The following is a 24,509-nucleotide window of genomic DNA, read 5'->3' on the forward strand; positions in this document are numbered from 1 at the left end:
TTTATCGGAGGGAGCGGTTTTTTTATTCCATTACCTCTAACACTGTAGAAATGCTAAACGGAAACCAGCAACATTGTGTGGCATCTTTATGGTCAACTGGTATGTTTTTCTGGTTCGGAAATGAAAATGGATCGGTGATTAGCTGATAACCCACGATATCTAAAGAGCATTGAATTTTTTCAGGGTGACTTGATGTTTTTGAAATGAATACACCTAAGATGGGTATGAAATGCTTTCTGAAAGGGAATAAGAACTTTAATGCAGCAACCGCGAGACTGCAGTAAAAACAATGCATTTACCTAGTGAGAAAGTAAACATTATTTGTCAAAATAAGAGGACGCGCAATTTTCCGCTTTTTTTCTTTTCTCATTAACCCTTTGACCCCTATAAGTGACTAACATCTCATTTCTCCTTAAAATATCAACCCTGAATCACACATTAGGGTCGGAAGAATAAAAGAAATGATCACCAACTGAAGAAACTCTCGATTGTTAGACAAATTCTCCTTGTCAGCATCTTAGGAAATGTATAAAGAACAGTAGGGAGAAAATGCATACTGATGTTAGGGTGTAAAGGGTTAAATCCGCAAATACTGGTGAAATGTCACGGTGTTAACCAAAAATCAAAACACTGACTCATCTATCGCGGTTTTTCATCTACAAAAATATTCCTGAGGCTTCAATACCTATCCCTTTTGGATCCAGATGGAACTATTGAGTTGGATAACACTTGAGTGTTGCTTATCAGGACCACACAAATTTCTTGCTTTACGTTCAAAGACCTCTTTCAATAAGCAGCTTATACGATCTTAAATCTTGTGCCCGATTATTGTGAAGTAAAATAGTGTCTGGGGAGCGAAATTTAGATTTCCGAACGTTTGATCAGAGTTAATCACTAGCAACTCTTCAAGGATTGTCTATGCCAACGACAATTTCGGCTATCTAATCTTTTTCAGCCACTATTGGAGTCCTAATCAACATTTGTAATTCAGACCGTAAGATTCACAAAGTTTAGATTACAAAGGGCTATCAGTGACTGTATATTATTTCATAAAGAATAGATGCACTATTTCGAAATAATTGAATGTAAAACTCTTTTAAAGTAAACCATTTGATTCTTGCTATTGTAGCTTTCACACAATTTTGTTGTATCCCTTGAATATAGCATCGTTAAGATGCAAAATAATTTCTTATCGAACAGTGATTATTTTTTTACGAGTAAAAAGTGCTAAAGAAACACTACGGCCTCTTGGAAATACCTTCAGGTATTTGCTTGTAACTTAAAACCAAGTTAGATGACTTTGTTCGTCTTTCGGCAACGTTTTAGGAAACTTTTGGCTGATTCTACGGTTCAGAGCCATCTTAATTTACCCCTCATTAATTCATACCATGAGAAAAGGGGAAAAAACGGCTTAATTATTGCATGGGGTTCAATTCCAGCCAAGTGTTCACCTGGTTGTTTTTAAACGAACATGAGCTAGAACAAACTGATATTGCATCCGTAGACGTTTTGAAATTTTTCTGGAAGCGATCGAGCAGAACAAATTCTTATGCTAGGTTCTCGTTTCTCTAATGTATTTGTTACTGTATCGAATCGACGGCTGTTGCAGTAGTTTCAACCTTTGAGATAAACAGAGTAATATACAGAAAGGAAGAGATATCCAAAGTTCGCCTGTTTCATTTCTTTTGCGCTCCTCCTCAAACCCGCCCATTCGGAGATCCCCTAAGAGATAAGTGGAATTCTAGACATGACAGCAATTAATGGGTGCTTTCATTCCAGCCGAAATTTCCCTTTTTCATCAAGGATGTAGTATATCAAGACGAAGATAACGCTTTGAAAGATCCTACCACATATCATGTAACAAGCTTCCAATGAGTGTAGTTGTTAGCCCTTGAATCACCTTTGACCGCTACAAGCCCAATCTGCTAACTTAATTTACCAACCTTCTGTCTTAGAAATGAAGGTAACAACACTAGTTCTGGAAAGAAATGAGACAATTTTCGATAGCATCGCCATTCTCCTAGCCCAGCCAACAACTCAGATAAATTTTAAGCCAAATCACGTTCAGGGAAGGGATCATTCCAACTTTAGGATCAGTCACTCAAAGTAAGGCTGAGGGCAAAGTAAAGAGGACATCTTACCTTCAAATACTGAGTGTCTCATATTGATCATGCAAGCGAACTTAACTTGAACAGGAAAGCAATTTGAAAAGTCGATCCAACATTCTAACTTCGTAAGTGCTAACACCTGGATTTCCTCGTTCATTGTTTGAAGAAAAGAGGATTCAGTACAACAGAGATTTCCGCTCCTAGCTCAAAAGCGTTCGTGTTTAGAGCTGTTCACGATGTTTTTATTCTGTCGTAAACAAGAGGAGAGAAGCAATATTTACCTTAATTTTCTCTTTGCTCCCTTTTATCTAATACCATACAAAGACATCAAATGAGCCAGCTAGTGCAACTCGAAAAAGGAATTCCATAGCGTGTTCACTGTGTCCTTAAAGACAGGAAATTTTCAGAGGTACTTTTACGAGGTGCCGAATTTCAAGTTGACTTAGCAGAAATCTCACCTCAAAGGGAATTATAGCGCATAATTCATCGTGACCTTGTTAAAAATAAAATAAATTTATTGATTCCGAGTCATGCTACTAAAGGAATAGTCCCCAAGCTTCAAATAAAACAAAGCTTTAGCATCAGGTATGTGCATTGCACCATCTATGTACCCACTGTGACTAAAAATATTTACTTCTGTATAAATACTTTCTTTACCTTTGGATTAAAATCTAGCTAACTGTGCAATAACATATTAAGGTTTATCAAAAGTGGCACAGTGCCCGCTTTCGACAATTAAATAACCTATCCCTGATTTTCTTAAAAGAAGTGTACAATTTCTTGCGAATAGATGCTTTTCGAAACATATTGGAGTGACATGTAGTGCAGTGAGATGGTTTCCTTAGTCACGTGACCCCGAACGTCATTTGCTGGGGCATTAGTCGGCCCATAAAATTTTCAAAAAAATTCAAAATAAATTTTCCCTTCTTCGTGATTTCATTGGGAATATATGATTGCGTTTGAAGAACCAGGAAAGTATCGGAGAGCACGGGAATAATTCCTTGACTGGATTGCTTAAAATGTCTGGAGAAGGAGTTTTAGTATAACAATTTCTGCTAGCGCTGATTTTCTTCCAATATCCCTGAAAGGTTTTAAAAAATTTCCCACCACGGCCCATGGTTGATATATTTTGAGTTTGACACATTTAACATGTTAGTTTCACTCGAGCGTTTGTCTGTTTGTTTTCAAGTTAGATGAAGTGTGTTCTTAGACATGGATTTATAAATTTTATCCTTGATTGAGCTCAGCTATGCCACAGTAAAGATCCAAGGAGTTCGGGTTTGCTAAAGCTCCTCTGTTTTGGATATGTTCTCCTGCAAGTATCCGTTTGACAGCAACTTCCACTTTCTTCCCACTTGCTGTGTAAGGAATCTCTTTTGTTTCCAGGATAATTTCTGGGACGTGTCTGGCAGACAGCCTTTGTCGGATCGTAGACTTCACGCGCGCCACAAGCTCTTCGTTAAATCTTAAAGTGAAATTAAGAGTTTGGGAAAATGGCTGAAAAGCCAAATGTTGGGAAGGAATTAACTAAAAGTGAATATCATTCTATCAACTATCCCTCTACGAATTACAGGTAACACGTACACTGTTCTCATTAGAGAACTTTTCGACTGAGTATCGTAAAACCAACGCAGGCAGAATGGCCACTTAAAGCGAATAAAAATACCCCCAAGAAACGATGAGAGCTCAAACTTAAAACAAATAGCCTGGAGCGCGGGAAAACGCGGGTGACTAAGCCACGATTAGTTTCAGTTTTGCATCTGATTGGTTGAGAGTCTGGCGCGAGTTTTCTGGACCAATCACAATGCAATCTTGGGCAACCTACGACAACCAATTGAACATTGCTGTATCATAACAGTGTTTAAAATAACTCACAAGAGGAGATGGCTGGCTAATGTTTAAAGCAAGATGTTCGCACTGACATTGAACAATAATCTCAATTTCCTCTGCCAATTAATTTCAATTTATCTCCATACGCTCTCATTAATTACTTTCTTGTACTAAAGTTTCGTTTTTCTCCTGTTTCGACGTAACCCACGAATTTTCTCTTCTATCAATCTACAATCCTCTTTTCTTTTATTACGAAGCATTATTTAACCCTTTAACTACCACGAGTGACCAAGAGAGAATTTCCCCTTACAATATCAATACAATATCAAGCAGACAAGTGATGAGAATAGAGAAAAATATCAGTTAGGGGATTATAAGTTGATCCAATACCAAATTCTGCAAACTAATATCACAAGAACTGTATGGCAGATAGTTAGGAGAATTACTTATGAGATCTTGGGAATTAAAGGGTTAAAGTATCATTTCCGACCTGAATCCGTTGCTCATCTTCAGAAAAAGAACCACCCGTTCTCCATCCTTCGTCTGTTGACCAACACACAAACTATCTTCCACTTCTTCGAATCTCTCAACTACAACAGATCAGGTAAAAACGCAACAGTCTAATGTCAGCCGAAGTACAATTGATCGACTATGTTATTTACTTTTTATGGGAGATTCTACCACAATATTCATAATCCAAATTATTCTGGGTATGAAAGTTTTAAAACATAATTCAGTATAACTATAAGCTCAGTATAAAAATAAGCTCCTGAACAAAGAAGTAAACAACCCGATTAAAATTTAACCTTGGGTTAGTACTAATCGGCCTTCGAACAACTGGGCCCAGGAGGAATTGAACCCTAAACTTTCGGATTCCGCGCTCTGATGTTCTACCACTGAACCCCAGTGAAATCTCTGATGAGCGAGGTCATTTCATGGTTCATATGTGATACACGCCCTGAATACTACTAAGATCAGTACTGTCAATAGCGCCGTGTGAGCAAATAGGAAACGTTTTCCAAAAACTTTAAATTAGACAGGATCTTGTTACTAAAGTGGGAAAAAGGCATGAGCCAGGCGAATCAACGGTTCAGTGCAGACAAAAAGTTGCCCAGCGACCATCACTGTATATTGCCATTCGATTTCCTCTACTGAAAAAACAAGATTCCTCACCAATATTATAAATTTCCGCACTCCCAAATCTCACACCAGCTGGGTTGAGGGTGCCATCACTGAAACAACAACAACACCCAACAATCAAGTTGAAACTGATCGTCAAATTTGCTTAGTAGCCCTTTTGGTCCCTTACAACGATCAATTTGTGTGTTCTCCATGTTCTCTCTTAACACTTCCTAAGGTGCTGACAAGGAGAATTTATCTCGCAATTACGAGCTTCTTAAGACAGTGATAACTTCCTTTATTCCCGCGACCTTAGTGTTTTATTCGGCAGCATTACTGTAAGGATAAATTAGATGCTGGTCACCCCTTAAGGTTAAGGGGTTAATCAAAACTTTTAACCGCTTCCGTTAAAGCTAAATGTTACCGCCTCCGAGAGAAGCTGCGAAATATTTTCTGGTTAGATCGACGCCTGCGTGTTTAGTTCTTTTTAAGACAGAAAATTATAGTTAGCGTTTCAGTTCAGAATAAGACCCCGTGTGATCAAGATCTTTTTTTGAATAGAAGACAAGTTTGACCGTAATCCTCGATAAAGTAATCAAGACCCACGAACGTTGGTAAGCAACAACTTGTTTTATGATTATGTTAACTCGTAGTTGTTATTCAAAGGGAAACTTATCGCTTGTTTTTTTATTTTTCTTTTGGTTCTTTAATTGTCACGTGCTCATTTCTAAAATTGAGATTATTCTTAAGCTAAGATCATACAATATTTAGGTAATTTCATCACGTAATGATTTCAGTTGACCGCTTCGATATAAGAACGCCACAAGGAATAAAGAAAGAAAGGATTCTATGTTGGTTTGGTGTTTATCGCGTGCGCGTGTATCAACCCGGGAATCGAGTTTTTTTAAATTCTAGCTTGAAAAGAAACATTCACAAAACTGTCTTGAGTTGATACAAAGATAACGATATACGAGAGGGTTCCAATGCTCTGATTGACTTCAGACAGCAATGTAAATTCTGTGTGCCTAAGCAGTAGCACAAAATGGTTCTACGTTTCCGCCACGTCAAGACAGTCCATACTCAAGATATTAACATCAACATATCGCCAACTGAGTAACCGGGAAAAACTCATCAAGCAAATTGGTAAAATAGTTTTGTTTATATAATAGCTAGCGAAGAACTGTCCGCAGGAAACCGAATTGAGACTAATAGTAGACACCGTCTCGTTTACGTTATTACATGCATTATTTTACCTTCTCCCCAGCATAAGAATTCCGCCGGTAGATGAGTTGATTGAGCAAAAATCTCCGTGCGTCCAAACACCTGCCGCCAAAAAAAAAAAAAAAAAGGCAGAAGAAATTAAAAGGAAGTTGGTCTAGAAACCACTTAATTTTCATTTCCGTAACATACTGCGCTTTGGGATTCCATTGAGTAATTAAACTTTCAAAAGTTGTCTTCTTAAGCGCTCAAACTCGACAATTTTTGGGGAACAACTTAGTAACCAGGCCGTACGGGATGACGTACGAGAATTGGTTTAAAATCAGCTGCTGCCTCTACTTCCATGACTAACCATACCGACTTCCATACCTTATCAGTTTGACATCATCTCTATGTTAAAACTGAAGTGCAATAGATGCTATTTTGAAGCTCACCCACAAACTTGTTGAAGTAGGCTTTCTTGTATTTGAGGCCTTGGGGGTCATTCCAAAAATAAATAGGCATACAAGGGAAGGGTTTGGTACAAACCAGCTCTCCGCTCTGATCATAAACAGCTTCACCTGAGTTCAGAAGAAATCATGAACACAGTAAGAAAAATAGTTTTCTGTAATTCTCACAGACCGACTTTATATAGGCAAACTTAACTTGCAGGACAAGGTTGCGGGAGGTAGCGCGAGGCGAGCGCGAGGTAAGTGCGCGTTGAGTACGACCCAAGCACTCGCCAGTTTTTCCAAGCGCTGGAAAAACGCAAAACGATGATGTTGGTAGCGCGAGATATGGCAAAATGAGAGCCTGGTAATTGACCACGAAGAGAAATTCGCGATTTATTTATTGGTCCACGCTCACAATTTAAAATTCCATGCTCCATCACTCTTCAATAACGTCAGGTGAACGGGACGAGCAAATTTTCTTTTATTGGTTGTTGGATCACGAGTAATGGCGTGATCTTCTTGTCTCCATATAATGTACACAAATGATCCTGTATTTAGCTACACTATGACGTAAATCCAAGTGGTTCAGCCAGTCAGCCAGCTCCATCAGTGTGGTTCCACTATCCTCTCTTTCCGTTTGACTGAGGGGAATGGTACGAGTGGCCAGTTGTCAGGTCGCAGGTGTTAATCCCTAACTTATCACGGGTTGCCATGCGAATTCCCATCATTTGATTGGCTAATTGCAGTCGCTTTTATTCCGAGAAGAAGATGTAAAAAAAGCCGTCAAGAAAATCCAGTCAAACGTCATCCACATCTACGGATCGAGTGAACTTGGCCTTAAAGAACTGAATTTGAACTTGAACTTGGACTTGGCTTTAAAGAACTTGAACTTGGACTTGAACTTGAACTTGGCCTTAAAGAACTTGAACTTGAACTTGTGTGACAGTGTGCGTGACACGTCTGGCTGCTACCACAGGCGACCCAAGCTCCAGCTGTGAGTTGATCATCTTACGCAATAACGGTCATGGCGGAATTATAAGAGTTTGTATGGGAATATTTACGACCGCTCAAAGGAATAAAAAAATACGTCAAATTCTCAAAAAAAAATACCTCACCTCGCTTCCACAGCGTATTGCTTGTTATCTGACCGCTTACTTTGATGAAAAGAGCCCATTTGAGCGAGTTGTTCATTTCGAGGTTTTCAACGTACATAAGAAAAGGCCTTTTTTTTATTCCTTTGAGCGGTCGTAAATATTCCCATACAAACTCTTATAATTCCGCCATGACCGTTATTGCGTAAGATAATCATCTCACAGCTGGAGCTTGGGCCGCCTGTGGCTGCTACGTAAACTAAGCCCCAAGCTTTCCGGCTTTTTAGCGAAGAACAGTTTTGACAAATCAATAGTTTACTACTTAGACATGGACAGAAAGACGACAACAGAGAACAGAATCCAAAAGATGATCACAGACCAGGGATCCGCAAAAGAAAAGATGAAGAGAAAGTATAATGGAAAATTACTGTCCTTGTGAGAAACATGCGAAATCTGAGACAGAATGACAAACTTGTGATTCAATTTCGTGCCGCTGTCAATCATTATTGTAACGGACATAAAAGTGCAAAAACAAACAAAGTGGATCGAAATCCTCCGATCACAAGTAAACAAGACGACTTTTCGAAACCCTTGCAACGTCGCACCTGTATCTCGAGAGGTTGGAGTCGTGAAACGAATTTTGATGATCCACTCTGTTTGCATGGTACGTAAAACCGCAAGAACAAAATAATGTTAGGAAATCAGTGATATTTTTTACCGTCGTCGTTCCAGCTCTCCACGGCCATTCCAAGGTTTCTTGTTTGAATTTCTCCACGGTATACAGGGACAGTTGGATTTTGACCGGCAAAACATGAAATAATGTCTGTGCCCCCTGTAAATTAAAAAAAAAAATTAAAAACGTTAGTTCGGCAATCAAAATGAGCAGTCGCCTGGTGGTTTCAAACCTGGACTTCAGATCGAGAGGTCTGAGTTCGAGCCCTAGCCAAGTCTTAGGTAAAGACCCTCTCCTTTCAAAGCCCCGCTTTTTTCAATCAAGATCAGAAATTGGTATCATTAAGAAATTTCAGGAGACCAGAGGAAAAGCTAGGAGGTTACTTGTGATGGACTTACATCACATCCAGGAGAAGTAAACATTCTCCAACTAATGTGCAAGACAGGCGTCATTTCGGTAAGTTCTTCAGGCAAGCGCGAGGCGAGCGCGAGGCGAGCGCGAGGCGAGCGCGAGGCGAGCGCGAGGGAAGAGACTCGCGTGGAAAAATTTGTCAATTTTTTCGCCCTGCCTCTTCCCCGGAATCTGAAGGTCTAAGGTTCGATTCCTCATAGGGGACTCGGAATTTTTTTCTTTGTCCCACGCTCGTGACAAGACGATAAAACATCTTTATCGATACAACCGCTTGTTCTGCAGGTTATACTCCAAGTCCCTTCATGCCGCAGAATAAAAATCATCGGTTACAGGGACAAGAATTGGCAATTATAGGTCACGTGAAAATCAAGACCACAACGCACAAGTCTTACCCCACGTCTGCATTCTCGACATATCGATGATCATCAACCTTACAAATCCTTATATTTGCGCACTGTAATTTAAGTTCTATTCCCCATTCCGCTAATACCCATTTAAACCTTTAGCCCTCCCGCACTCCCGTTAAAAAAAAAGCACGACCACATACAGATACATGTATTGTAAGTGACGGGCAGCTCACTTAATCTAAATCCCGTTACCTGCCATGCTGCTAACAAATCCCGCAACCCGGAAAAGCTCTTTTTAGCTCTTAATATCTCTCTACAGAATAGCAGTCAGTAAATAGCTTTAGGCTCACCTGAGATAGAACCAAGGAGTACATCGTGCTTTATACTGCTGTAAACGTAGTCATAACTGGCCGGTTTCAGGGGGGAGCCCGTTGACAGTATCGTGTGTAAACGTGCTAGATTATGCGTCCTAACTAAAAGAGGGAAAATATGTTATATAAAATTATTATGCAGTTTTTTGACTTCCATAAACCAAACAGGTATATAAGCCAGCACATTAGCAGCCATCGTCATGGCATGGCTAATAATTAGATGGTTCCCAAATTAAGATGTCAATAAATAACTAACAAAAACAAGCAATATCGGACGGCCTTATAGCTTACTTGGCTGAACTTCCCTGTCTTCCAAAGCTGACAACCACTTGGCTCCAGTTCCCAAAATGGTTATTCTAGTTAGGTGGAATAGCAACAACTTATTTAATATGAGTTGAATCTTGAGCCAGCCAGCCAGAACTTTCAACGAAAAACTGTGTTGTTCGAGATGACATATGAGTGATCTGAGCTGGTGAAGTCAATTTTTATTTCTACTCATTAATTACGCATCAGAGCGCAAAATCCGAAGGTCTGAGGTTCAATTCCACATGGGGATTCAGAATTTTTTCTTTGTTCCACACTTGTGACTAGATAAAAAAAAATCTTTCTCTTATTATGATGATGTTGGATATCAGTGTAAACCTTACTGTAAATGCTGTCACTCTCCAATGAGCCTCAGGTGCTTATTAAAAACTTCGGATCAATATCAGTATCTGGGCAACTGCCCACCTACCCCTCCCCTAACTCAACAACAGTCAATTGATAACAAGTTAGGGTTAATGTTGGGTTAGGGGAGGGTAGGGATACTGATATTGATCCAAAACTTCATTGTAGACCCATTGAATAACACTACAATTGATATTTCATAGTTTCTGATTAATGGGCAGGGGAAAGAGAAAATGAGAAGGGGGGGGGGGTTCAAAGCTTAAAACAGGGAACTTCTTAGGGGGTTGTCAGTAAAAAATGATGATTCAGTACATGGTGCCTGCAGTGCATGCATGGTAGTGCTCTACAGTTCACCAAATTTCATTGCCATTCATCTCACCCTATTTTGTCGACTAAGTCCCAAATGACATTTGGTGAAGGAATAAAAGGTGATCCATCATACAACACGACAGAGGCTCCAACAGCAAGGGCAGACACCAGCCAGTTCCACATCATCCAACCTGTCTATTGGGATCAATGTACAATGATGATTTTATTAGTCCCGGCTTGTGCTTTCTGATGTAATACGCTCCGTACTGGCTAGTTTTACACTATGCTAATTTACAGTGGCACCCCCAACGTTTAAAACCATAGTGCAAATATTTTATTCCCTGATGATGCCGTAGAACGGCGAAAGCTCGGAGTGAATAAAGAAAGAACCACAGTAGCACTTAAAGGCTTCATTTGATCAATATCCCCATGATTTTATTAGTAAGACTGAAGACAAACTAACACAGCAACATACTAATCACACTTTAAACTAATTGATCTAATTTTCAATTGGACATCAAAAGTGATCTGGGATGCATTTGTTTTGCTTCACTACACTTTGTGATTGGTCTGGAAAATTAATGCCCAAGACCTAGAAAGAAATTATCGATGATTACAGAAGTAAAAGATGAATGGAATTATATTTTGCAAATCTTATTAATATCACTTACAGTGCTGTAATAAAAGATAACATCTTCTCTGTTCATGTTCCCATGAAGGATATGTTCTTTCAGATGCTGGATCAGAGTTCCCTTGAAGAAAAAGTCCAAGAAAATTTTATTTTTGCTTTTGTTTAAGATGGCAAAACATTTTTGAGTGGCAAAAGAAGATTGAAAAGCTTTTACTTACCCCAACAGAATGCACCATGCATTTTGGAGGACCGGTTGTTCCAGATGAGTACATGATGAAGAGGGGATGATTGAAGGGAACTTGTGCAAACTCTAGAACTGGCCACTCATCAGCAAATTTTTTTTAAATCATCCAACAACACACTTGTAAGAAGGAAGCAAGGATAGTCAAATGACTTTCAGACCTATTTAATGGCTATCACAACAAATGAGGATTAAAGATTTCCCTAAAGGTCAAGTTTGCTGGTGGTGCAGTTATATACTATATGAATTATACCAATTTATTGATTTTGATGTCTCTGTTTTTTAGTGGACCATAAGATAAGAAGAATATCATTATGGTACTTTCGCCACAAGCTATAGTTTTTTTTACAATTTCAACAACAAATTTGAGATTGTGAGACAGCTTTGCAAAAAAACTGAGATCAAGAGACCAAGAAACCCAAAATATTTGATAAACATTTTTCACCCTACCTCTCTTTCCTCTTTCCTCCCCCTTTCCCCCTCTCCCTCCCCCCCCCCCCCCCGAGAAGCACATGTATGTAACTATTGGTTGCTCAGGCTCAGGCTCAGCCAAACTAGCATCAAGGAAATCTGAAGAAACAGCTCATCTACAACAGCCAAAAGAGGACACAAAATACCTGTTTGGGATTCCAGAGAGGTCAATGTCATCTGCTTTTCCAACAAATGGCATCACAACTACTTTCTCTAGCTCGGGAAGACCTGCATTAAAAAAATTTTCAGAAATATATAAACACATTCATATACTTGATAACGGCACCATTGCTATCAACATCCTTATTTACTACTAATCATCATCATTACTTTTATGAAATAACTACCCAAAGAGTAGCAGTTTATTGACTGTTACCTCTGAGCTCAGCAAAGTTACTGTTGGTTTTAAGTAACATGTACTTCACTCATTTATAAATGCCACTAATCCATAAAGAAAATGTAGACAAGAATTTAGCTTAGGTCAGGATCACTTTGTGATATAGAAGACAATCAACTCCCATTTCCACTATTGAAGGATTTACTGAAGCAACACTGCCTCTGATCAGGCCAGCATCAGTCACTACCCTGGTTTTGGGGGAGGGGGGGCTGCTTAGAACTCTTGCTGAGTGGCCATATTCAGACATGAAAAAATCACACCCTGTGAGATGGCACATACCTAAATACTCACCCCCCTTAGGTCTAAGTATTGTGACATGACATACTTTTTACTACTTGAGTTAACTTCTCCAAATGGTTGTGACTTTTGTTGTTGTATCTGACTGCATCTACTGAGAAAATAACCTTTGGTTTGATTTGACTAAATCTGTCCAACACACCCTGCAAAAAAAAAAAACAGTAGCTAATGTAACACTGATCCTTGGCCCTTCAAAATTCAAGTAAAATGTGATAAAACTTGGCCCAGAAATTTTTCATCATAACTTGAAAAATATGAGATAAAGAGACATGTGGATTGTTCATAAGTACCGTAACACCAAAATCTGGTGAAGTAGAACTCCAAATAGCTCCAATGCTTGCAGTAGCTAACATGGCTTCAACAGCTAAGGCACAATTGGGAATATAACCTGCAAAATGAGACAAAGAGTTAGTAAAAACATGAGCCAAGAAATGGCCCCTAGCCCAGTACATCTGGACATGAACAAGAAGAACTGCCTCGAATGGCCAAAGTCAAGCTTTACAGAAGCTAGTAATAATTTGTTTGGAGAATTACTAATGAGATCTTGGGAGTTAAACAGTTAAGGAAAGGACCAATATGTAACCCGCCTGTACCCAGTCCAGACCTCAGTTATTGATGTGTAGATTAATATTAATAGAGATTAATATTCACTAAAAAACATATTCCAGTGGAAAGTTACTACAAGAAGAGAAAGCCAAATCGAACCAGTTAAGCCATGACAAAAAACTGCTTTGGTTTTTTGAAATTCATTTTAAATGAAAAGTTTATAAAAAAGCCTCAATTTCATGCATGCAACTCAGTTTTTCTGACTCGAGTCCAAACATGTTAATCCTTTACTCCCCAACATATCAAATACTAGACATTTTCTAAGGTTCTGGCAAGGAGAATTTGTTCAACAATCAAGAGCTTCTTAGGTTGCTGATCATCTCCTTTACTCTTGTGACCTTAATGTTTGATTCAGGGGAGTTATTGCAAGGAGAAATAAGATGTTAGTCACTCTTAGGAGTGAAAGGGTTAAATAAGGACCATTAGAGAGGGTTTCAGTCATAACTAGAGTCACTGATTTGTGTTCTTTTCTAGGAGGTTAATTTGCACCTTCGTACATACCGACAACTCTATCTCCTTTCTTAATACCAATATTTTTCAGAGCAGAGGCTAGTAATGCCACACTCTTTCTTAGTTGATGAAAGGTTATGGTCTTGACCTCTTGCCCTTCTCCTGCAAAAGATTAATAGAGATGAATCCTCAACATTTTGACTGTCTGTGAGGCTAAATATATTGTGATAAGAGGGCAAATTGTGGTAAGAGGGCAAGCTTCCCTGACACCCCCCCTCCACCCCCAATCACACCCTAATCACACCCCAATTACACTCCTCTCACTTGGGAGAATATGAAAGGACATCACAACCTGAAAAAAATGTTGGAAGAGAGGAGGGTGGGGGTTCACTGCTAAAGACTGATGTTTTGATTAGGAGGAGGACAAGTTACAGTTCTCTTAACTACAATGAATTCCAAAATTTTATACGAGCTCAAGATGAAGGAATTTATCTTAGTATTTTGGTGAAAAAAAAAAACTTATCACTTAGCTGCACCTGCAGTGTACAAAGCAACTTTCTCATCATCAAAGCGTAGAAGATTTTCTGCAAAATTAAGGTGAGCGCCATGGAACCATTCTGGAACCTCTTCCATTGGTTTAGACTCATCTAAAACCTTTATTAAAAAAATGAAACTGATATTGCATTGCTATTGTAGAGGAAAATTCTGTTTTGGTCACTTATGGTAGTTAAAGGGTTAAAACAGCCAATGAGATTCTTATATCTCATCTTACTCCCAAAGTTTGCCAGTAAAATGAAATCAACAAGTCAGTTTTGTTTAAAGGCGCTTTCCAAGTTGTGTTCTTTGAATATCACGCCACAAGTATCTGTAATTGATTTTATTTGTCCATAAATAGGAGATTGAATAAGGTGTTATTGAACATTATGTCTCATCTAGCAACTTGGAACAACAAAAGATATTATAGAAAAATCTGATACCTCATCGTATGGATGGGAGTGGATAATGTCTGCAAATTTCCAAAACATCTCCCAGAAATCTGTATGTTGATTGACACTCCAATTACGCAGCTCCTCATAAGTTTCTGTATGGATTCAAAGAAAAGCAAAATCATCTGCAATAGTGTGTTAAACAGAATCAGGAGATCAGTGTTTTAACTTCAAGACTTTTTCATGGTATGGAACTGATTGAAAATTGAAAACTGCATAGAAATTGCATTGTATTTTTTTCGACTATTCCTGAAATTATTCAATCAATTCCCCTGAAGCTAAACTGAAGCAGCATCTAGCGGTATGTCGGGGGGGGGGGTGGTGGTGAAAATGGGTGTGTCAAGGGGTGTGTTTCTTCTCTGATTACAGTATCTTACAGTAGCTTAACTAACGATGAAAATTAAAATTAACTAAAGGCTATAAAATGGAAATTATAAAGCGACTCGACCAATTAAATAGCCAAACTGAAGAGAAAATCAAAGATGACTTACTATTCAGTTCAACAAATCTCGCTGTTACTGTAAGTGCAAAATAGAGTGATTTTTTTAATTTCTGCTACATTACAGGTTCATATTTTAAAATGACTTCTGTACTCACCTAAATTCAAGCCAAATGTCTGATTCACAACTGACTGGAAGTCGCCAATGTTGGTCGACTGATCTGCATTTGGCTTCCACATACATTTAGGTTTCTCTTCTCGCACGGAAGCCATCGAGTTCGAATCTCCGCTTGTATCAGAAGACATAAATCACAAAAATACGCGTTTCTAGGAACTACCGAGCTGTTCTTATAGATAAGGATAGCTCTGTCTTCCCGAAACTTTGCCTGTCTTATGCTGTCTAGGCAACGTTATGGTCTTCCAACAAATATTTCAAAACTTGTTTGCAAAATTTCGTAACTTGGCGCGCCACGTCACTTAATTAATGCCAGCGCCCTATGGGATTTGTCAGAAAATTTCTCTAAATGTGATTCATTAACAATTAAATGGGCTTCTTCAACCGGTAAGAGAAATCACTCTGGACACATAATTCTCGCTCGTGTAAAACATTGCTGGAAAAATTGTAAGAATAGCATTTTTTTCACTGAGAATTGCCCTAACGCCGCATCATCCGATGTCAACCCGCCGTCATTACACTATCTGCTTGGGGAGGGTAGGTAAATTTAGATTTTGAGACGTTAGAAATTGATGTCATTTATTTGCAGCAAACTGCAATCAACTTGATCCTCTTATAAGTAAAAACTCCTGAGAAGAACGGAATGTTTACATATAAGTAATGTTTTAGAACAAAACTGAAAAACCCCAAACTTACCCTACTCTAGTTGGTAGAAGTTGCTGTTTTTTTTATCCAGACTTCCACGGATGAAACTTCGGTCATTGAAGGTCATCCGAGCTAGTTCAACATGGCGGCTGAGTTTACAAGTCTGGAGAGTTGCTTGGAAAAACATCTTCCACCGAAGGAGCTAGAAGAGGTGAAGAGAATTTTATATGGAAAGCCAGTTAGGTAAGTTGTATATTTCAGTCGAGATCACTTTACCAGTGAAGCTTTTTTAGTGTCTTTGTCTGGAAGTAGTCGCGAGGAAGTCGAACGCACTCTAGAAGACTGTAGGACAGCGGTCAATCCATTGGTCAGCTTGGCTGATCGAGACGATTGCGCCCGACAGAAGACTTTCAGCAATACTTTGGAACAATTTTCCTGGACAATTGGTGATTTCAATACTTTTACGTGCAATCGCCCCCTGCGCCCCCCGGTCCCACGGTGCGTACACCTCGCGACGTTCCAAAACATAGATGTTACAAGCCAAGAACATTTGGACTCATTACTTGAAGCTGACAGGATTTGGACGCTGATGACAATTTTTCAAGGGTGAAGACAATAAAAGGTTTCATTTTCTGAGGGCCTTGACAAAAATCAGGAGTTCTGATTTCTGCGTGTCTTGAGGAAGTGGGAATGAGGATAAAGTGACCCCTATCAATCCTGTGGAGTTGTCTCTTTCCAAACCGTTTATCTCCCAAGATCTGATTGTCAGTTATTCCCTCTAGCTGCTACATATTTCCATATAAATTAGTTACAAAATTTGGTGTTGGATCAAGATAGCAACTTCTACCTGATAAGTTTGAGTGTTCTCATTACAGTTTTGCTTGATAATATATAGTTATTGTAGGGAGAAGTTACACGTTAAGCACCTCTGGGAGTTAAAGGGTTAAACAATCCTGCACATATGCCAAGTGACCCAAAGCAAATGTGGCCCTTTTTGGTTTCTGTAGCATGAAGCAACTGTGGCCTTTTTTTTATTTCTGTAGCATGAAGCTATTAGGAGTTTTGTTGCCCCCCTTCCTTATTAGGTGGAATGCTAGTTCTAGCATTTCATCAGGGTTACCTATTGGGTTATTATAACCTTGACCAACATGACCCTAGCTAGAGTTGAAAAATCAACCTTTCAATCCGAATTCTTAATCTTCTAGCCCCTAAGAGTGACTGGCAACTAATTTCTCCTTACCATATCACCCCTGAATCAAACATAAAGGTCAGGAGAATAAAGGAACTGATCACTTATGAATTAAGTTCTTGATTGTTAGACAAATTCTCTTTGTCAGCACCATAGGAAACTTTGTAGAACTGTACAGAGAATATGAATACTGATGCTAGGATGTAAAGAGTTGACCATTTCATCTCCTCCAGGACAAGACTTAGTTAAAAATCTATTATCTAATTGTTAATTGTTTTTAATGTATAGATTTTAATTTTTTTTTAACAGTAAATTAGAGCTACCTGAGGGGGCATTAAAAATGGCTGCACATGGAAACTTTGAACTGGCAGGATACAAGTTTGATGTCCAAGAGGAGCAAATGCGCAGACCTCAAATAGTTAGAATAGGGGCTGTACAGAACAAAATAGTGCTGCCTACATCTGCACCACTAGCAAGTCAGGTAAGGAGCTTGTCGATCATTTCCTCTATTCTTGTGACCTCAATGTGTGATTCAGGGGTGATATTGTAAGGAGAAATTAGATACTGGTCACTCTTAGAAGTCAAAGGGTTAATGTCTTCTAAAATCACTCCTCATCAACTCAATAAAACCACAGTTGCTCCATGGATAATAATAATTATTGTAGTTACAAGTGTTAGATTAGGTGTTGTTTCCCTAAAAGAAAGTTACTTCTGGTGATTGTGCTGTTTTCAAACTATTTTTGTTGTGGTATTTACAATTTATTGTTCTTTTGTTGTGTAGCTGTCAGCTCTCCATGCAAGAATAAAAGAAATTACTGAGGCTGCAGCCATGTGTGGAGTCAACATCATCTGTTTTCAAGAATGTTGGAGTAAGTTATATTAGAACTAAGGGTGGGATATATCAGATTGTGTCCTTACAAACCTCTTGTAAATCTACATATAAAGAGAATGATGATTGACATGAGTACAAGAGCTGGAGATAGAGAGAGACATTAAAGAGTAAGGGTACAAGAAATACAGTACCTATAAGTAATCGTCACCTGCGTTAACGTGACTTGTTCAGGTTGTTATAGGCTCTGTGCAGTAAGGGAACTGGAGATTGACAATATAGTTTGTGTTGTCTCATTTGTCAGGTACAAGCGACTCCAAATAGGCACCTGCTTGGTGGTAGAAGAACTTTTAATGATAGAGAATAAATAAAATCTTTAAATTTTTCCTTAAGTAGTTCTGCATCTTGTATTCCTTTTACATTTAATGGCAATTATTACAGTGCTTCTTGTAGCTGTGAGTATTGAAATTTCATATTTCAAATTTGGCTCTTTCTAGGTTTAGTATATTAGTTTTTCTCTGATATTACATCCTCTAATTTGTTTTTATCAGCCATGCCATTTGCTTTTTGCACCCGTGAAAAGCACCCATGGACAGAATTTGCTGAGTCAGCAGATGATGGGCCAACTATTAAACTCTGCCAAGAGGTATGTTAGGGTACTGCTTCAGGCTTTTGGTTAGCCAGGAGGAACAAGAAAGGTATCTTGGTTATTAGAAACAGTACAGCTTTCTGGTAGCTAGGTAGTAAGTAAATGTATCTGCTTGTAAAGTGCTTGCTACCTGCTGATTACCAGTACGTAAATGTCATTGCACTCTCAACATGCGAGTATTTCTCTTTAAATTTGTTCGAATTGGTTGACTCCAAGGAAAAATGAGCAACATAAATTGGAATACACCTCAAAATACAACTGCAACAGTCTAGAATTCCAAAATTTTCCAGCAGAGTTTGGACTTCCTTGGAAGCAGGAGACTCACTAGCCCTTCAAAACTACCTGCCTGTTATTCAAAACTACCTATTTCTACCTTATCTTATTGAAACCCCCCAGAAATAATGATAATTGATATTTTCTGGATAGTCACTAACTATAATACCAGTAATTAGTTTCACTTGCCTCTCATGGCTTCAAGTTCCTCTTAATTCTTTCCTTTATTTGTTTTACCAGCTTGCCAAACAGCACAACATGGTCATAGTGTCTCCAATTTTGGAAAGAGACAGTGTACATCAGGACAAAATATTCAATACAACAGGTACTTAAAAATTTCTAAATTGGTATTGCTGTGATCTTATTGTGTTACTTTATTGATTTTTAAGAGTGCAATAATTTTATCAACTTTTACATGTTAGTTTAATCAACCGTCTCTACATCACTGTTAATGACTACGATATAACAGTGCACTCATTGCAGTATTTGTTTGGGCAACTGTCGCACAAATCTAGTTACATTGTGAACCAACTTTGGTTCATGTATAGTTGATGGCAATGCTTGACAATAATAAGAAATTTCATGAAAAATTAATTATTTTTTAAACTTTGATAACTAATTCATCTGTCAAAGTGATCTAGTCCAGCAATTTTATTTCCTTAAAGTCAATTTGTTGCGAGACATTGTTTGATCCAAACAAAATCTTCCATTTTTCAGTGATAATTTCCAACAATGGCTCTGTCCTTGGGAAAACGAGGAAAAATCACATTCCTAGAATTGGAGATTTTAATGAGGTACAAGAATTTTCATTATTACTATTTGTAAACGGTTAAGAATATATGAAAGGCATATTCACATTACTATTTGTATGGTTAAATAATTTCAAACTGGTTAAACAGGGTCCTATTTGAAATCCTCTCAGATCCACTAATATCCTGAGGGAGAGCTCTGTAGTCTCATAAAATTTACATGAATAAAACAGGTAAGCTCTAAAACTTTAGCATTTGTCATTTCTTTTTTAATTTGTAAATAGTCAACCTACTACATGGAAGGAGATACAGGACACCCAGTGTTCCAGACACAGTTTGGTGAGGTTCACTTTTTTCAAATTTCATCAAATGATTTATGTTTATGGATGGTATTGGATCTCCCAAAAATGTTTCTTTTTAATCTTAATCAAACTTGAAGGGTCTTTTAGAGTTTTTTTTTTTTTCACTCCTCTGCAGGTCGAATTGCAGTCAATATTTGTTATGGTCGTCACCACCCACTAAACTGGCTAATGTATGCAATAAATGGTGCCGAGATCTGCTTTAATCCTTCAGCAACTGTAGGTGCTTTAAGGTATATGTGTCTTTTTGAGCTCAGGTTTCAGTCTCTTTTGATGGGGAAGGGCACTCAAGGGAAACTCCTGTGGGATTATCCCATCAAGGTCTTAAAATCCTACCCTGTCACTAGCACATACCCCTTTAGTCCAAGTAAGGGAGTGCCCTTTTCCCCTCCCTCTTTTCCACCCATTTTTTTTTTTTTTTTGCACTGTTAGCTTACAGACTAATATTCTTATCTGTTTTGCAGTGAACCCATGTGGCCAATTGAGGCTCGCTGTGCATCTATAGCAAACAATTACTTCACTGTGGCAATTAACAGGATTGGAACGGTAAGTACACTTACCCTGTTAGAAACAAAACTGTCCCATTACATTCACATTTGCCTTTTCATTGGATGAATATCTTCAGGTTTTTATCTCTTACAGGAGGGTAGGGATGTAAGGTCAAGATGTGGGACTAAGGCCCTTCCCTTTTTGTTCAGAGAATCAGACACTTGAGGTCTTAAATGCTTTTGTCAGAAAGACTTGAAAGGAGACATAGTGCTTCAGATCCATGTAATATTGCATACCTTACATTTGAGAAAATAAAAGGCTTTTTCTTTACATGTTCTTTTGCCATCCATAGGAAGTCTTTGAAAATGAATTTACTTCAGGGGATGGCAAACCAGGTAGCTGAAATAATTCAGTAAAGTAGACATTTATTTTTCTTTTTGCTTTCTAACTTATCTTCCTTTTTGCAACTAGGATTAAGATGATCTCTGTAAGATATGTGAGAGTGGAAGAATATTTTTAAAAAACATTTTAAAATGGATGTTTCTCTCAAAAACAGGATCTGCACAATGCAAAAACCTTGCTGGTTGTAGTTATGAAATGTTTTAAAATGATCTGAAAGGGCAGGGTTGCATTTATGGTGTTAAGTGATGAACGGAGTACAATAATAATGAACTTTGACAATAACAATTAGTTATGTAAATTTGCCATTTATTTCCTTAGCTCATAAGGACTTTGGTCACTTTTATGGTAAGTTTTCCACTTGCTGATATTTAATTGATTTTTATGATTAAAGTAGGTGATAATGAACCATGTCTGACCATAATATTTAACTTTTAATTGTTAGGTTCCTCTTATGTTGCTGCTCCAGATGGCAGTCGTACCCCAGTGAGCTATTTTGATTTATATTTTTTTATTATTTGTCCTCAATAGAACACACAAAATGAAAGATAGACACGGGTAGTGATATATATATTTATAGTCTTCTCAGAATGTAAGCAGCCAGTTTTTTACCTTGTTTGAAGATCAATCTCAGTCTTGCTCATTGCACAATGCCCATTGGATGGTTTGGTCCAAGATTATCCAAGGGTCAGCAATATCATGGACTAAGAGACGATTTTTCTGACAGAATACACCTTTTTATTATAATAAGTATTGTTTTTCTTGCACAGGGTTTATCCAGAGTTAAAGATGGCCTCCTTGTGACTGAGGTAGACTTAAACCAGTGCAGACAAGTTAAGGACCACTGGTGTTTTCAGGTGTGTAAGGTGGAAGGTTTCTGCTATTTGTAGGAACTAAAATCACTGTGGGTCTGCTACCAACTTCAGGTTAAGTCCTGGAGGACAACTGGCCATGGTATGCTATTACATCATTGTTAAACCCACTCTCTCCCCCCAGAATTTTGTTAAGTGTCCCTGGCAGTTTGTTTGGTACCATTGTGTACTACTGAGAGGAGATGAGGCGGTGAGGGTGAAGCATCTTGCCTAAGAACACAACACTATGACCAGGCTATGGTCTGAACCTGAACTTATTGATCCACAGTCCAGTGCCCCAACCACTAGGTTACCACTTTTCTCTTGCATCTCACTTTACACTCTGAAAGATGTCATGTAACTCCCCTTTTCCAGATCATTGCCTGAAATCTAAAAAAATCTGCTGTGAAACAGACTTCTTTAGATGCCACTAAAATTTATTCTCTTCATTTCTCAGATGACTCAGAGGTTGGAAATGTATGCTGAGTCATTGACTCAAGCTGTGAAACCTGATTACAAGCCACAGATAGTCCATGATGAAGCTTAGAGCAATATACATTGAATTTGCAGATTGTGGATATGTTCTGTGTTGAGGTTGAAAAAATTATCCTGTATTGACTAAATGCACCAATTAAGTGTTACATATTTTAAAACATCAACTGACACAAAGAACTCACACAAAAGAAAAGAACTCTATTTTTTTAGTTTTGTGTTGGTTGTGATTCTAGGAGTGTAAAGAAAAAATTAACTCTTGTGCAAGGATCTATGGTATATAAGGAGAAGAGACACTATTTTTGACCATCATGAGGAAATGACAGGTAGTTTCCAGCCAGATGATAAGACAGCATGATTTAACTTGATTAAAATTTTGCAGTTCAATTACAATCTCACTTATTTGTTCCTTTGTTGCACACAGGGTGAGCATGTCCTCGTATTGTCAATAAAAGGTTCTTGTTGACTTTGGTATAGATACAGGGTTACTGCTCACATGTTAAACTCTTTCTTCATAAAAACAAAAAAAAAGAATTTGTACTTTCACTTAAACCTTTTGTTGAGCTCATTCTATGGTTTATGTTCATTTTTTTTTAACATTAACTTTGAACTCATTGTTTTCTGCATTTTATTTTTTTGTGCTTAGAAAATGTGTCCTAATAAGTGCTTGTTATCATATGTATGCTTCCTTCTATGAAGCAAAATTTCAAAACAGCCTGGGTCACTTGAACCACCAACCATGTGAGCTGACACTGACTGCTTATTGGCTACTTGGGTAGCAAGTTTATCAGGGTTTCCATTACTTTCTTGTTTTTGTCTTTGAACACTTTATGTAATGTTCATTCTTTAGATGCAAGGTTGGGCTTTTTTAATCTGCTAAGGTTTAGGTATAAGAAGGATTTCATTTTCACTTTTCTTCATATTATTGAGGATATTCTAAGAAGAGATCTGAGAATCAATATTATTGTTCTGCGTTCTGATTGGCTCTTGTAATGACAATCAACAGGCAATGAGGCATAACAAATGGTTTAACAGCAGTACTGACATCTTTATTTGAAAAAAGATTTATGAGAATTATGGTTCCCATAAAATTATTGTGTTAAGCCGTAGACTTGCAAAACAATTTTTGCATTGGAGGACAAAGTAGTCTCGCAGACAAACAAAAAACGTTGCTGAAGAAACTCCTTTTTGCCTATACCTCACAGAAGTTGTATTTTAGTTGGATGCAAGTTAAATTAAAGTAATAGACCTTTTTCTCCCGCTCTTGTTTTCTGGAATAATAAACTTTGCCCCAGTTCTTCCAATTGGCCCAAAAGCAAGGATTCAAACATTTTAAAAGAAGTGCCGGAAAACGACATCTGCCACCCCTCCGACCCCTCCTAAGTAGCATGATTTCCATCGCGGCCACCTATGGGATTGTGGTTTGTTACCACGGTAAACAAAGATGGCGGACGGACTGATCAAAGTTTCTCGAAAGACACCTACGAAGTTTGACAATGGATATGAACCGAGTTTTGACTCCGATGGTACTCCTACCTGTCTTAACTGGAAAATCGAAGATGTCGCTGACTGGGTGGAATTTTTAGGGTTCCCGCAGGATCGGGTGAGACAAAAATTACAGTTGAGTGCTGAAAGAGTTCTTGATTAAACAAGTTTTGCTCTTTTTTTCTCGGATTTATCATTCTTCAAGGCTCATTTCAATCTAAAATATTGAAAAATTCCGAATTATTTGAGTAGTTTATATGATGTACGTAGAACAATAATTTAAAAAGATAGAACAGGCCAGCATATCAGTCCTACAATTTAAAAGCTGAGTAAGTAACCTCTATAGTGTCAGTGTTGATCAGATTAGGAATTGAAATTGTGTCATCGATTGTCCACAGGCCTGTTTCAAAGAAAACCTCACAAATGGAAGGAAACTAATAACTGTCGATGCTTCATCTTTACCAAGAATGGGTGTCACAGACTTTGAACACATAAGGGTTTGTAACTATATTAGGTATCTCTAAGAGAAAATCCCTTCTTTTTTCCCGTCCATCAACTTGGCTTGTCGAAGATGTCACCTGTTTTCAGAGGTGTTCTGTTGACAGTGAAAAAAGATACTGTTCACGAGAAGTCACCTAATTCCTTTAATTCTAAATTTAAATGCAAATCAGGTTGTATTGTATGCACAGTGCAGCATCTTGCAGCTCCAAATGCTTCCATCAGTAAAACGATGTTTTGGCGTGAACAGGAATCTAACGCTTTAACATGCGATTTTCTCAAGAACATGCAATAACTTGGACTGGGCTTTTTGACGTTACATTCGCACCAGTTCA

General features: G+C 38.1%; 3 protein-coding genes across 3 annotated transcripts in view; 2 read left to right on the top strand and 1 right to left on the bottom strand.

Moving 5' to 3' along the window:
• Positions 1–2,605: 2,605 nt before the first annotated feature.
• LOC113683272 (acetoacetyl-CoA synthetase) lies at positions 2,606–15,722 on the bottom strand. The gene is given in 18 exon segments (XM_089190363.1): positions 2,606–3,573; positions 4,429–4,528; positions 5,112–5,170; positions 6,311–6,380; positions 6,710–6,835; positions 8,516–8,629; positions 9,579–9,701; positions 9,891–9,955; positions 10,645–10,769; positions 11,246–11,326; positions 11,424–11,566; positions 12,041–12,145; positions 12,640–12,754; positions 12,902–12,999; positions 13,719–13,829; positions 14,204–14,321; positions 14,645–14,748; positions 15,251–15,722. Coding segments are annotated over 18 exon segments (2,043 nt in total). The 5' UTR covers positions 15,399–15,722; the 3' UTR covers positions 2,606–3,335.
• LOC113681003 (beta-ureidopropionase-like) lies at positions 15,664–22,743 on the top strand. The gene is made up of 15 exons (XM_089190361.1): positions 15,664–15,804; positions 16,004–16,155; positions 17,411–17,582; positions 17,883–17,970; positions 18,482–18,576; positions 19,093–19,177; positions 19,570–19,646; positions 19,886–19,940; positions 20,079–20,193; positions 20,425–20,506; positions 20,802–20,844; positions 21,170–21,196; positions 21,294–21,334; positions 21,619–21,705; positions 22,157–22,743. The coding sequence occupies exons 2-15, from the start codon at positions 16,055–16,057 to the stop codon at positions 22,244–22,246; spliced, it is 1,158 nt and encodes a 385-aa protein (XP_089046487.1). The 5' UTR covers positions 15,664–15,804; positions 16,004–16,054; the 3' UTR covers positions 22,247–22,743.
• A 770-nt stretch (positions 22,744–23,513) lies between these two features.
• LOC149036887 (sterile alpha motif domain-containing protein 15-like) overlaps positions 23,514–24,509 on the top strand; it is a 1,786-nt gene continuing 790 nt past the window's right edge. The window contains exons 1-2 of the mRNA XM_089190362.1: positions 23,514–23,794; positions 24,075–24,173. Coding sequence (XP_089046488.1) covers positions 23,636–23,794; positions 24,075–24,173 — 258 coding nt within the window. The 5' untranslated portion in view covers positions 23,514–23,635. The remainder of the gene's footprint in view (positions 23,795–24,074; positions 24,174–24,509) is intronic.

This window comes from Pocillopora damicornis, chromosome 12, assembly GCF_964200805.1.
Source record: "Pocillopora damicornis chromosome 12, jaPocDami1.2, whole genome shotgun sequence".
NCBI lineage: Eukaryota > Metazoa > Cnidaria > Anthozoa > Scleractinia > Pocilloporidae > Pocillopora > Pocillopora damicornis.